Genomic DNA, 15,879 nt, shown 5'->3' with positions numbered 1-15,879 from the left:
AGATATTTAACACACAAATGCAGATTACACTGTGAAAAGAATGTCTAAAAGTGGAAGACATGCACCACAATGGTTGAACATCTGTTTGCAAATGACAGTTTCAGTAGCTGTAACTCAAACTGCATGTCCTCATATGCATACATATGTGTGTGTGCAGGGGATTAGGAGTGGCTGTAGAGGCCATAAATCATACATGCCCTGTACGATACCCTCTTACAAGCACAATCACACTCTCTCACACACTACTGTTTGGGCCATAAATTATACTTGCTCACACACACACTCACCACGACGCACTCTGAAAACCCTTCACACACACTATAATGCTATCTGCTTGCCATGGTCGTGTACATGAGATGGAGCAGTGCTGTGTGGGATAAAGAATGATACTGCTCGCAGAAGAAAATTGTGGTGTGTGTGTGTGCATGTGTGAAGGTGACAAAATGTCCTGCATGTGTGAGAAACGATGTGTACAGCACGTGAGGGCAAATAATAGAAGGTGTACAAATCAATGTACTGTTATTCTGTTCTGCACCACTATTATCAATCACTTCTATGTAGTAGACAGCAAGCCGTCTGTGCAATCCAATGCCATCAAACACAAAAGAGCTGAAATTGATATTAACTCTGTGTTGTTCAACGGTTGTTGTGTCAGAATGGTTCTGATTCAACAGAGTGGCAGTTTCTAAAGCCGTAATTTGTGTTTTTGTTGGTTGGACTGCATTACATTTTAGGGCATACCTTGTATTTTCTTATTTTCTCTGTAGTCACATAGTAAACACACACATAGTGCTTCAAACCATCCAAGCGCTGACTCTCTCACATAATCCTCCCATAAACAAACGTACCAAAGACCCCGGTCTCTTTGAGCCCCCCGAACTTCTGCATGGCTTTGATGGCCTTGGTCAGGGCCTCCTTGGTCTGAAGCTGGCCAGTCACTGGGTCAGGGGGCGGGAGGTAGCCAAACTTACTCAGCCAGTCCTGGAGGGGACACAGAAGACACATGAGTTCAAGAGTCATCTCAGGCATTTCAAAGACTCCAAGTATCCCAAAGCTGCTGTGAGGGTCTGACACCTGTTCATGTTTGCTGTCTGTGTGTCTGCACGCATACTCGGGTTCTGTGAGAGCTGATGTGTGGACAAAAAAAAAGGACAGGTACAACTGATAACATGAATAAAGGCTGCATTCAGATAGGTGATCTAGCTCCAGGACCTTGGTATTATGCGTGTTGGCTCACTGCTCATGGCTTACTGGGCCACTTATACAGAACGCTGCCATAATTCACATTATTAGTAACACCTGTTCCTTTTTTTTTAGGACAATTAAAATAAATTAAATTAAACCACGCTTTCCAATAATACACATATAGACATTAGCCAAAAATCATCACACACTGCTGAAGCAAGTGAAAACACTGGATTAGAATTGCAATGTCATGCATGCATGTTTCATTTCATGAATTGATTTTCTGAATTTTTAAAAGGGCATCAGCAAAAAGAAAAAAAAAAGAAAAAAGGGAAGTAGAAAGTGGAGGAAGTAGAAATGGTCTGTCTGTGATCTCCAGAGGTTTTTTGCACAGCACTTTTTAACTTGCTGTGGTAAGAAAAGCACAGGTGTTATTAATTACATTAACAATGGCTTCATTCTATCCAAGTGTCCCAGCAAGATCATTAATTTCAGTATTTACGCATGTGCTACCCCTTCTGTGACACGCCAAAATATCTGGTGTAACAAAGGGCCTATTCATCAGCTTCCTGCTCATGTTTCCAACATATTACTGCTGGATTGCTTTCACAGTTTATGTGATTGGTGCTGAAGAGCCTTTCCTTTGGTTGCTAATACGGTTTGGGACATTTCATTTGTATTCCAGTTGCGTCAGTTTGAAAGTGAGAACTATTCGTTTCCTGAAAGATTCATTTTCCTTTTGAGTCAATCCCCATATGTCCCACCCTCATCCCTGTTGTGACTCAATCTAGCTGCTCCTCTTTGTGACACTCTTGCTGTTTTTTGTTCTGTCCTCCATCTCCACCCGACTCAATCTGATCGCCGCTCGGACAAGTGTTTATAATGGGTTTTTGATGAGCGCTCATCAGAGATGAGTGACACATATTGATAGCAGGGCGACTGCTCTCCATTGATGAATTCCATTCACTAAATGATTGATTTAGTTCTTAAAAAGCTGCCTGTGGACTGATATTTGCCCCCTCATCCATGCAGCAGATGGAAAGTTTGCAGAATACAGATGACCCCAAGACTCATCTGGAATGATGAGAACAAAACTACTCTTTTTTTTAGTAGTGTACAGGAAGCAGAGGGAGAGAGATGTGTGTGAATAGACAAGAAGAAGGCTTTTTTCTGTTTTTCAAAAAAGAAAATGCAAACATGTGTCTGGATTTTTCTGATCAAAAGGATATCAACAAAAATATTCCCTTTTTTTTGCTTTCTCTTACCTGAAGCCCTTTAAACTGTGGTGAAAAGTGTCGTCTTACAACAGGAAATGCAGTGCAGGGAAATTAAAATCAGGGTAAAATCGCCCATAAATGTTGAGCCTATACCAAAACAGAGGTAATATCATGCCAGTGTGTCCATCTGTATGAGTGTTACGTTGTCTTAATATGTCTGTGCCCACTAATAGACGTGAAAGGCGTCTCAAAGGTTTTTGTTTACTGTAAGCACAATGTACCTAACTATGCCCCATGTTTATACACACTACCTTTTATTTTAATGTCCTAGTAAATGTCAGGGCAATGGTCCTCTTTTCATTTACTAATAAAGCTGCGATGTGCTGATGTGCTTTTAGCATCTGCGCTCATGCCAGGTAGTTGGAACCTGGCTTAGATACATAAAGGTGGATAAGGGCTGGTTTATGATTGAGGCATACTTTAAGATTATGATCAGTTAAAAGGTGAGGGGGAAAAAAGAGAATTGAGAAAATTAATGGTGGAAAAAAAAAAATGTGGTGGAACGAAGTCTGAGCAGCATCAAAGTGTGATACAGCTGACATGTAGTGTATGTGCGCTCTGGGTCGAAGGCATTGGGATTCTGGTGCAACTTGTGCTGAGCTGGAGGTTATAGCAAAGCACTTTAAGGTTCAAAAGTCATCCGCCCCGCTTTTCAGTCATTGAATGATATGTCAGCATACTGAATGCTTTTTTCCATGTCAGTCACAGCTCAGGGTCAGCTGCAGAATAACGTTCCATGCAGCTGCTAAAGATTCAGCATCTTGCTCAAGGAGCAGCTTGAATCCAGTCCCTTGGATAATTCTACTTCACCACCCTGTTACAGCTGAACAGAATTTTTACTGTATGTGGTCCAGAAAAGAAAAAAAAAACATGGATGGTACAGCAGCTCGGGTCTGCATATCCAGACTCTGAGTGTGCTTCACACAAATAAAAAATGAAGAAAACAGAAACACTATATATACAAGCACACTAGGCTTGTTTGTCTTAGAGGACCTTTGGACAACATCAGATCAATTTCTGCACACCAGTTGGTGTGGAAACTAAGAGAGCTTCAATCAAATCTTTGTTGGTTTTAAAACAGCAAAAGGCGAGGCAATATGTGCTGCACCTTTCAAAAACAGAGGCAATTCAGAGGGGTTTAAATCAGGCACAGAAACACATTTATGGACATACAGAATGGGAAAATAACCAGTAAGTATAAAGGAAATAAAATAAAATCCAGCACAGGTAAACGAATGGGCAAAGAGTACGGTTTCAGTGCAGTAGCTGTATTAAAATTAAAGATCATTGCTCGTTTCTGGTAAAAAAAGAAAATACAGGCTCGATGATGGCTGGAGTTTGGGTGATCTGCCGCTGAGTGTAATTTAGACTGGGTGTAATTCATACGACTATTGAAGGGCAGTTTTTGTAAGATATGCACATACAGGGGCGGCTGTGGCTCAGGAGGTCTGTAATCAGAGTCAGGTTGGTGGTTCAATCCCCGCCTCCTCCAGTCTGCATGCAGGAGTGTGTTTCAGCAAGATTCTGAACCCTGATGGCCGCCCCATCAGTGTGTGAACGTGTGAGTGAACGCTTTGAGCAGACAGAGGAAGAGAACAGCACTATATAAATGCACATACATATATAAACAACTACAGGATACTACAGGATGTACAGGATCTAACAAGTCCCTTTGCAACAGTTAACAGCTTGTGCAAACCACTGCGAGTGCTCAGAACAAATGTACAGTAGCAAAATGCGAGCGACGACAGGCCTCATTTGATTACACTTGATTCCAGAGGAATAAGAGAAAAGGAGAAAGGTATTGTGAAGCGAGGGCAAACATCTCGCTCTCATGCGGAGAGAGAAAACACTGTATATGATGAGTGGCTGACGCAGATGGCTGAGGCTCCAGTTGTCTTTAATCATGCATTATTAAGACGGGCAGACACACAGAATGATGTCTGACACTCCAGTATTCCCATATTCTTGTACTTCAAATGAGAGGCGCGTGTTCAGTAAACATGCTCTGCCAAAGCCTGCTGCCTTTTCACAGAGCTTTTTCTGAACAATCAAACCTCTCTTTGTAGCACGCTGATGTGTTTCAGCTGCTCTGCTGCGGTCGGCATAAAAGTTTTGACACTTATTTCTGCTTATTTCGTGTCCAAGTTGTAGAGCGGAACCAAAAGAACGACTGATTGGACAAACAAGCAAAAAAACGGCTCGCAAACGTAGATGTGCTTGTGTCACGTCTATTCAAAAGGCTGTATGAGAGAAATGTAGAGGTAAACGGAGAAATAATCGTCCTTGACACATTATTACTAGCTACAAGAAATGTAGAAAAGGCCGGTTTAGGAAGACATTATTTCCAGATAGTAGCACAGTAACAGACAGAAAAGACATATGCGTTCAATATGCGTTCTTCTCTGTACTTGTGTTTTTGTGTACTTGAGAAACGTCATCAGTCTCAGTCCAAGTACTGTTCCAATTCAAAAGTCCACATCTCGCCACATACAGTCAAATACCTGGATGTGTTCTTGCACCTCCCATTTTATCGAGGATGCATCGGATGGTGACTTGTGTGGACTTGGGGCAACCACGTATCCCAGAATGCATTTTGTAGCAACGATGTTGGAGGAGAGGACTCACAACTGTAAATTACAAGTTTCGAGATACTACTGTTTTAGTAGTACGGAATGTGGTTTTAAGATTATTTTATGTGAGAAAGTGGATGTTAAAACTTAAAATCTGTGATCGATTCATAGTGGTATTTTAAAATTTGCTCCAAAGTTTTCGGAGATGTGTCGTCCTGCTAACAGACGAGCTGAGATGGTGACGTCATCAAGTACGCTGCCATCCCAATTGCAGAATGACCGTCCTGCGTCCTCCCGTCCTGGAGAGACGGTACTCCCAGGTCGAACTTGCTAAGTCCGAACTGCAAAGTTCGTAAGTCCGAACTTGGCGTACTTGGTATTGAGAAACGACCAGAGTCCACAGCCATGCTAGCGGCCCTGTGAGGCTGTACATGTGCACAGTGGTGCTTTGGACTAAATGCTAATGTCAGAATGCTAACATGATGACAATGCTAGCATGTTGATGTTTAGCTGTCAAAGCATAAACGAATAGCTCACCATTGGTTAGCACTGATAAATATATTAGTTACAACTCATAATCCCACTGTACAGTATATTTTATCAGCAGTACCCCTAGAAATTATCTTCATGTTCATCATTTCTGCATTGCATAATTTACAGCCAAAAGCCAACATTCAGTGCCCAGAGCTAAACTGTTCCAGTTTCTATGTATGTATATATAACTATCGCTTAGCATAGTAACTCATCATTGAAGGGGGGTGCAACCTATTTTTTCCCTACTAATGCCACATCGTGAACAGCAAATCCGTGTTGAAATCAGCAGGAGGAGAGCTAGTGAGCTGTTAGCAGCCGGTGGGCTAATAGCACCAACAGAGCCATTGCTCAGAGGAACATCAAGCAGGAAGTACTTCAGCTGAATGCAGTTTGGAGGTAAAAGTCCATTCTGATTTTAATGTGGTTTACATTCACCTCAGGACGGTTAAAATAGTTTGCTGGGACAGTTCCAGGATGGTGGTGAAAAGCCAGTCTGCCAGTCAGTCCCTGAAACCAGCGTAACCTTTATTTAACAATACAGGAAATCAAGAGTCACTAAACATAATCTGAGGTTTTGCAGAATCATCCGAAATCAGCGCTCTGTCTGCGGATTGGGTTGTTTATTAGAAAGTGGTGTGTCATTGCGGCGTGTGTGTTTGTGGACACTGAGGAAGGTTGTTGTTCTACGCTGTCAAGAATCCCAAACTCTGCCATTTATCTGACTGTCAGGACTGCCTCCTGCTCAGAGAGGTGACTGGACAGCGACTGTGACCGACTGCATGGAAGAAGAATGGGTGAGTGTGTGTGTGAAAGCCAAATGCAGTCAAAACTTAAGCCTCCAAAACACTCAGAATAGACACACAATGGAGAAAAAGGTGAGCAGACGCAGGGGGGACGGAGGGAGATAGACCTCTGATAAAAAAGGGCTTCTTGAGTCGTAAGATGCACTCAACCTCAAGGGAGCTGTCTGTTGTGCAGCCTTGTAAACATCAAACCAAACCACTGACTATGATTTCACACACCACAAGAGAGAGAAGGAGTGTGTAAATGCGAGTCATGCATGAGCTGCATGAATAAGATGAACCAGAAAGAGGAAGAAGAGCAAAAACACACAAACACGTAAAGTGCCTCCCATGATTCCAATTGGCCTTATTCTACCTGACCGCCCTGAGAATAGATATATGGTCTTTCAGGGCATGTAGGACAGCGTGTGACAGGTAGTTTCACTTCCTGGTGTGTGTTTTAATACCAACTTTCACGGAGACTTTAATCAATAAAGGGGGAGTGTTTGCAGGCAGAGTCTACCGCCAGTCTGGTTTAATAAGTTCCTGTGGGCACTTGGCTACTTTTTTCCAGTGTAAAAACATGTTTTCTATTGAAGTGGCACGAATCCAAGCTGACCGCAACTCTTTAACAGCAACCTCTCAAGCCAACAAAGGCAGCATTTGTACTAAAAAGACAGATTTAAGGGTTTAAGGTTTCGAAATGTAGACTCACTGTATCTTAATATACAGGCCACTATGGAATTCATGGAGCACAAAAGACTGAAAACTGTGAGAGTTTATAAGAAGGTGATTTCATGGTTCATGCCGGAGTTTGAAAAACAAAATTCATTTGAGGGAGTTTAATGATGAGAGTGCTGGCAGAATAATAGGTATTGATCAATAAGGTTAAAGTCTCAGCATTTACTTTGCATGCACCAATAAAGACTGGCTTCTTTGGGAGGAGTGAAAAGAGTCTTGAGGAGCATGGAGCGACTAATCATCTTAACGGGATATTTTAATCAACTGATGGATTCCTCCACATCAGCACGAGGGGTCGTCACGCGAAAAGACGGCGTGACAGCGCCGCTGAGGCAGACCGTGCGGGCTGAGCGATACCTTCATATGAGGAAAAATGCAACTCATCGCTCACATTTTAGCAACATGGATGACATTCTTGGCCAGTCTGTCCACCACTGTGGCCCAGACTGAAATATTAAAACAACTGCTGGATGGGTTGCCATGATGTGTTGTACACCAATGTTCCCCAGAGGTTGAATCCTATTGACTTTTCTCTAACGCCACCATGAGGTTCCCAGTTGTGATTTTGAGAGAAATGTCTTTGCAACTAATGGATGGATTGGCACAGAATTTTGTAAACATCTTCATGCCCCCCTCAGGATGAACTGCAGGATCTCTGGTGATCCCTCATCTCTCCCTCTGCCCCCCTCTCTCCCCCTCCCTCGCTGACTCGGTGTTGCTCCTGCACATCCTTGCATGAGTCAATCAGGTCAGTAAGTGAACATGACTGGAATCAGTCTCCTACAAAACAGAGAAATGGGGGGGAAAGAGGGGAAGTAGCAGAGTGTGAAAAGGGGTAGACTGACGAGAGGAGAGCGGAGAGTTAGCAGGAGCAGCTGAGGGACAGAAAGGTAAAGATACGTTGTCAGCCGGTCGTCTTTATCGCTCGCAGGTCAAGGAGTCGGGTGGACAAAAGGGAGAGAAGCTCTCAGACGGGAACAATGAGTATCAGATAGACAAGGTAGGGATGTAAAGATTGCACACACAGGGCTTATATCTTGTACTGGATAGGAGGATTACCTGCACATACCTACAGAATGTGGAAAGTGGTCAAAATAACATAATAATAACAGTAATAGACCTGTGTTGAGAATAATCAGAATTATCTTAATTAAAGTTTTTTTCATCTTTAAAATGTTTATTTGCAGGATATTAAAAGAATCTGGTTGGAACTCAGTCTGCATTTGTTGTGGGATGCGTGTTGGAAGTGCAGTTGTCTGACACATTGCAGCTTTTTCTGGGGATTTCTATCTGCCTCTTAATGAGACACTTTGATCTCCCCCAGTTGTTTTAATTTAGAAATGAAGCAGTACGGAAGAACAGCAGCAGCAGGGCAAAGATGAAAGAATGTGGAATACATAAATACACAAAAATCAACATATTAAACAACAACATTTCACGATTTTACACGTTCGAAAAGGACGGCGTTGTAATATTAGATTTAAAGCAGAAGAGTAAACAGAGGAGGATTTCTTGTCTTGGTCTCACCACATCTGTTCTTTTATTCCTCCTCATACGATTTGCATTACTCATTATATTTTCTCATTTATGTGCCAACATGTGCATCAAACACATCAAACAACTTAGTTCTCAGATTAGTGAGACAGTTGGGCAAAGACAGACAGAATTCAAAAGGAAGCGTGAACTCAGTGAAAGTAAACAGTTAAAAAAAACTTAGCGGAGAACTTACTGATAAAGACGGTGATTATGCAACATCATTATATTTCCTATCGTTCTGACTACTGTTCACTGCTTCACTAAGCTGGTACACTTTCAATTATACACTGCTTTTCACAGGGTGGCTGCAAAACACCCTGCTACAAAGTGACAGGGAGCCACACAGCAAACAGCAGGCAGCCACATACTGTACAAACACCAAACCCCCTAACAGGTTAGTTTATGACCGCATGGCATGTAATTTCTTATTTATCATGCCTGCATTTTTAGTATCAGTGCCGCTGTCTCAGAAACAGCACGTTCGCTCACAAAGAGAAATGTATTTTTAAACCACATGAGAAGATGAAAGTGTTCATTTTCGCTCCAAACCCTGCAAACACATACAGAGTATACCGCACTCGGTAAGGATTGGTCTAACAGAGTCAAACCGAGAACAGTATGAGCTGTCAAAAGCCAAAACTTTACAGAAAATTTAAAGTTCAAACAGAGAAAAAGTTATTCGGCACTTTTTGATGTGTTTGCTTCCTTTAGATGTGACACCGGTGCTCACAGCGTAAAGGGCACATGTGGTTTTGCTATATTCATCGGGTACACATCCACATTCTTATGAATTAAAACATTTAACCATCTGTCCTGAAATACTGTATAGCTTCACCTCTTCCAGCCTCAGAAAAAGTATTCAAATGAAACAGTCTGAGTAAGGAACATCACTGGGCAACCTGTGGCAGGGGGCTGGGAAAGCATGCTGCTTAAAAGTGGAAAGCCAGAAAGGTTAGGAACCACTGCATTAGGGGATATTGCCACTTAAGTTATCAACTTAGAAACATTAGAGGAACTAATGCAGTGCTCAGTCCAGGTCTCACCCATTTAAACAACGAAGAAAATGCAAAGCAACAAGTCAGTCATGAGCGTGTGCAATACAACTCTTCGACACAGCGGAGTGCTCCGTTCCAGTACACGACAAATCCAGTTTTGTAAATCTGAAAATCAATCTGCACCAAATTCTCAGTTTTGTTGTACTATAATTTAATAGCTCTCACATACACATGCACGCAGGCTCTATGCTTCCCAGCATTCCTCGTACAGTATTTGCACAAATTGTCAGTGGGTATTATTAAATCATCCGAGGTTTTGTTTGTTCTATTTCATGCCACATTATCTGTGAAATAAAATTTGGTTGCTCTGAAATGCTGAACCCTGGTCACTGTAATCCCATTATACAGTGAGGACTACAGCAGGTAAACGGCTAGAAGACATTTCTTGTTCTGTTTCATTTCGTCGTCTCTTCCTTCGCTTCGTTTTCTGCCACTGTTTTCTCATTTCTGCTTCATCCCCACGGACTCACTGCCTCTCTGATTGATACTAAACCCTGAAGATACAGAAAAGACACTAGGAAAGTCAGCGAGGCCAGAGAGGTGAACAAAAACCGCCTATAAACAGCCACTGAACAGATCACTCTGTGTTTAACTCAACTGCATCCTCCCATCCTCCTGTTACCGATTAAAGCCATTCCAACATCACACGACACATCCTGCCAGATGGGGTGAACCCTCTTCATGATTCCCTGAAAGGTCATAGTTCACCCCGACATCCCTTCAGCCTCTGTATAAAGCTCAATCTGTTTCATCCTCCCTGCTTTTGAGCTCCTCTGTTTGACAAAACCTCCCTCTGTTTTTCCCCAATGAACAGCTGCTGAGTCCCATCAATTTCTGCCTTTCTGACAAGAAATGAGTCACCGGGACACGTTTAGCCCCACGACTTCACCGTCTCTCAAAGTTCGATTAAGCAGCAGTGGCCACTTTGGTGTTTACATCGTTGTTTATTGCCTCAGGGACAAGGGCAGCCCTTTAAGGTTATGAAGCGGTAAAGTGCATTAGAGTGTTCATCCAGCAAATGCTTCTTCCACGGCTCCTTCATACTGACATAGTGTACAAGGTAATGCAGGAAATGCTCCAAAGCTCCACCTGAGGTTTAAGAAAGTTTATGGAAATCAATCACACGACTCCTTCCACACAGCAAAGGGTAGGAGTGACCTTTAAGAAGAGCTCTCAAGTGATGAAATGATTTATCACGTGTGCTCGGTGGCACACGTGATAAATGGCACGGTGGAACAGGTGGTAACACTGTTGCCTCACAGCTAGGAGGTCCCGTTCGAATCCCGCTGTGGGCGCTGGTGGTGTGTCCTCCACCATGCCTTCAGTGCCTGCTGCTCGAGGAAAAAGGGCCTTTCTGTGTGGAGTTTGCATGTTTTCCCCGTGCTCACCTGGGGTATCCTCCATAACAATACTCCCACTAAAAACATCCAAGAAGTCACCACCTGACCAATGGTGACAACAGGAACTGGTCCCCGGGCGCTGGTTGGCTGGCAGCCCATCGCTCCTGGTCCGCTGCGGAGCAAGGATGGCCCAAGGATGGGTTAAAGGCGGAGAATAAATTTCACATATGCATGGCGTGTGCAGTTTCCCCTCCTAACTTTGCATGTTGTGTGTAAAATGTGACTAATAAAGGGATTTCTTCTTCTTCCTCTTCTTCTTCTTCTTCTTCTTCTTCTCCTCCTTAGAGAAGAAGACAAGGATTCGACCAGGATCTGTCCCATTTGTCTTTTAAAAAAAAAAAAAAATCCTCACATTTATTCAGTGATTGTTCTGCAAAGCATATTTCATTTGTGAGAACTTTCTAATATCTCTGGGAGAAATTAAAGGTGTCCAGTGAAGTTTTTTTTTTTTGGTAAACAAACTTGTGTTATGTTTACATTTGGCGTTTCTTACCAAAATACATTGCATTTATCCTTCAGGTCATGCAAACATGTATTTACAGAGCAGATTTTTTAAAGCATTTTTAAATAATGATCTGTTGGCATCAACTTGCTTGCTAGCATTTGTTGGTGCTGCATCTGTTCATGTGTTATCGGCATCAACTGTCAATCAGTGCAATAACATGACAGCAGGGATCAGTTGCTTTGGGATGAGCTAGTGTGGAAATTGGCTTAAGTGGAAGCGAAAAGACAAACAAATGGAGCAAAACTGAAGGAAAAGTTTGCTGCCGGCTGCAGAGATACAGCAGCAAGACATAACAAACTGTATAAAAAGGGTAATCTGGTACGTCAGTGACAGTGCAAACCAGAAAAAATGCAGAGAAAGCGAACCGAATCAGCGCCAGCTTTACTCCTGTCATTTGCACTCCTGACAAATGCGAGAAAGTGGTGCAACATCCTTTATCCAAAGTGCATTTAGAGCCAACGGTTTACAAGACAGCAGCAGCTGCGACTGGCAAACTACAGCTACACTTTTCCGAATGATAAATAATGCTTCAGTGGATGTCTGGCTCATAGTTATGAATGCAATAATTGCAGTCGATTCAAACTATGTTTCACAAGGTGTGGGTTCGTCTCTGTCTGCAGAAAATGTAACTATTTTTATGTCACTTTGATGAACATAGGCCCAGATCTAAAAAGACTGAATATGATTTGCTATTACTCCAAAGTTATGTGTATATCCAAACAAATACCCACAGTCTCACACACAGAAGATTGACTGTTGTCTTCATAAAAAAAAAAAAAAACCTCATCCACCTCCTACTCCACCGAAAAGTCTATATAAAAAAATCCGGCCTCATTCTGTGTCACATCAATCAACACAACATCTCCGCCAAGGAGATTTCTCCAAACCCTTCCCCTCCATAACACCCAGGGAGCTCACGCAATAGCCGCCGTGATGCTATCATTCTCTGAAGCAGTTGGGGCAGCTTTTCATTTTATATCGCCAGCTTATTCTGAGAAATCGTTTACTTAAAGCATTACACTGGAATGATATAACAGGCTGGCAATGACAGCTTGTGTGTTTGACTAAGGAGCTCATAAAAACTGAAACCAGCGGCGGGCTTTTAGAGCAAACAACATTTCCCGAAGAAGTGACGGATTTTGTCTCACCTGTGCAAACAGAGGGGGTGAAAGAAGCGGGGTAGAAGAAATAGCGGGAGAGAAAAATTGCAGGTGATGTACGGGGGGTTGGTTGCACAGGCTTAGAAGTATGTTTGATCACATCACAACATTGCTGTCAGATTGGCAGGCGGTAAAAAGTGAGAATTAAACTGAGCCTGGGTATCATTTGTTTTCTGTGATGCATTCCTCTCACCTGTGCTGTCAAACAAACAGATCTTCCATCTTCTCGACCTGGGAACCAGACTCTCTAGTCGACGGCTAGGCTTTCCACCAAATGGTGAGCCGGGCCACGTTTGTGATTTAACAGCCTGGTCTGATCTAAAACATGGATCTTGAAGGCTGAAGCGGTGTAAAGATAATCTTTCTCAGCACTGACAAAACTATAATGAGATCATCACTGACTGTAAATAGGCAGTCACCCATATTCCAGTAAATCACAATGTGCAGTGGAACTGACCGCTTCCAAATTTAGCATGCCTAGTCTGAGTGTGCACAAAAAGGATTAATGCACAATCTCATGTCTTCAAAGAACTTGGTATGTCATTAAAAGTGCAGCATTGACAGCCTAATTAGCGGCAAAATGAGGTATTTAGCATGCTTTTCTATCTTAAAGAAATCACAGCTTTTTTTTTTTTTAGCTTTGACACTCTTGTTTCTGAGTGAAAGACCTTTGAGACAGACTGTCCACACTGTTTGGACAGTGTCCAGACACCAACCTGTCCAAACAAGGACTACAAGGACGACTGTAAGAAGACTTAGTGATAGCAAGCCTACAGGGTCGCAGATGTGAGTCACCATTAGGCAACTCTTATTAGACTATGGCACTATTTATATCCACTTTGTGTTGTGTATTTTTAACCACTACTGAATGTATAGTGTTACTTCCTGGGCATAGGTTGGCTGTGAGTCAGGATGAAGTAGACTGGATATTTCTGTGCATGGTATACAGCATAGGGTGAGTGCATTTTCTGTAGTCCATATGTTGTTGTTTGTAGTTTTTATATTGTGCATGGATCACTTGTTGATGTTGTCCTTAATAGAAGCAAAAGCACAAAAGGTTTTCAGTGCGTTGAAATATGCTTCTATAACTGCAAAGCTCATGCATTTCTTTAATAAAAATATCTTCAATCTCAATCATGTAAAAAACAATTAAAAACAGATTCCTTGTGTACCACTGGTTACAGAGTGTGATACACACTGTGTGGTACAGACTGAAACAGTAGTGCTGTGTGTGCATGACACGAACAGCATATGTTGACCCACGGGTCACGCTTAATCCGAGATGTTCCTACAGTATGTGCCCCTGTGTGCGCGTGTGTGTGACATTCGCACTTGCAAAGATGATGTCAGAGACTGCAAGAAGGACAAGTTTAATGAAAAGCTGCAGAGAGGAGCATCGTTTCTCTCTTCATCTAATGGTATGTACGCTTTAGAGGATAGAGACGCTGCACAAAGAGAATAAGTGAGGATGGTTGGAGGGATTGTGCTGCTCACATCTTTGAACTTCTGGACAAATATTATTGGGACTCGGGTTGATTTAAATTTTGCTGCTGTTATTCATCAGTTTTCTTTCCAAGAGCTCACGTGTAAAGAGTCAAATGACCATGTGTTTAAGGCTCTTTTAGCTAAAGAAAACAGGTAAACTGCCTGTGTGTGCCAGCAGCACAACATGTTAGCCAGTAGCTGGTCATGGAGGACCAGGACCAGAGAAGGAATATTGAAGATTTGATCTATTTTCACCATGTGGAAAGAAGGATGACCCTAAATGAAATGAAGTGTTTGCTTAACATTTTCACCACAACTTTGTAAACTGATGAGCTTGTGGCTGTGCATCAGCTTGCTGTGGAGTTTTTCTGTCTCAATGGCCAAAAAAAAAAAAAAAAAAAAAAGTCAATTACTGCATCTCTAATTACTGTTTACTTTCAGCATTTCCCTTTACTTTAATCACTTTCCATTTTTCTTCTTTTGCTATCTTTCCAACCATCTTTTTCCACTTGGGAGATGATTGTCCCGACGCTGCGGCCCTCCCCATCTCTGGAGAGACGAGCCGAGTGAATAGACAAAAGACAAAAGCGGACAGTGAGACGGAGCACCAGAAGACTTTCAGACCCCGCCTTCCATCCATTGTCTTGGGAGAATATACATAAGATGAGGAAAGATGGCCGACAAGATGGATGAGCTCTTTGCCTTGGTCAGTACTCAATGGGATTACTGGTAGTGTAGTTTTCAACAGGCTCCACAAATGAGCTGGTGCTCTGCTGTTTAACAGATTAAGACAGGAGACTATGGTGCCAGCATGATGATGCTTATATATCTAAATATATCTAAACTGCTATTGGATGGGTTGCTGCAGAATTTGGTGTACACATTCATGGTTCTCAGAGGAATAACTTTGATTTCCTGACCTTTCATTTAGCTGCATCAGTGGTCAGACTTCATGACATTCCTATCAGCTGACACATTGAACGTGGTAAACATTACCCTTGCAATCATTGTTAGCATGTTAGCATGCTGATGTGAGCATTTAGCTCAAGCGCAGCCTCACGGAGCTTCTCTGTAAACCAAAAAATGATGACATGCAGCTGCCTGAGCATTCTAACTTCTACCTGACAGCAAGACAAAATACCAAAGTTAATTGCAATGGTTGAAATTAAGTATTGATTTATTTCACTCCTTTGCACATAGTTGTTAATAGCTCGTGGGAACAGTGCTAAAACTGTTTACATAATTTATATAATGAATAGTGCTTGCTATTCCAATCCAAAGAATTATGAGTGAAAAGGACTTTAGCTCAGTTTCCTTTTTGCAGAAATCAATACTGTTACGGTTGCAATGTCGAGTGTTGTCGGGTATTGAGGCTGAGTGGAAGGTGAATATGGCTGTGTACAATGAAAACAAGTCATGCATCTGTCCTGTGCTCAATCACTGCAACTGCAAAACAGCAGACATGAACTGGCACAATTTATTACGGACAGATTCCGTGAATCCATTTTCGATACACCTCTCGAGTGTCAGATCCCACAGAGAGTGTTATTTGCTGGTAGAGGCAGTATTCCCAGGATTGCATTCACAGAAGCGTCATTTAACCAGCGGTGTTGATTCATGGGCACAAACCTTTGGAAGCTGTCTGT

At 42.3% G+C, this 15,879-nt stretch overlaps 1 protein-coding gene across 1 annotated transcript in view; it reads right to left on the bottom strand.

Moving 5' to 3' along the window:
- Positions 1–15,879, bottom strand: part of mmp17a (matrix metallopeptidase 17a) — a 70,129-nt gene that overhangs the window by 32,262 nt on the left and 21,988 nt on the right. The window contains exon 2 of the mRNA XM_070988902.1: positions 849–981. Within this exon, the coding sequence (XP_070845003.1) occupies positions 849–981 (133 nt within the window). The remainder of the gene's footprint in view (positions 1–848; positions 982–15,879) is intronic.

This window comes from Chaetodon trifascialis, chromosome 20 (assembly GCF_039877785.1).
Source record: "Chaetodon trifascialis isolate fChaTrf1 chromosome 20, fChaTrf1.hap1, whole genome shotgun sequence".
NCBI classification, from domain to species: Eukaryota; Metazoa; Chordata; class Actinopteri; order Chaetodontiformes; family Chaetodontidae; genus Chaetodon; species Chaetodon trifascialis.
Note: the sequence above shows the minus strand (reverse complement) of the source record. Positions and strands in the feature narration are given on the sequence as shown.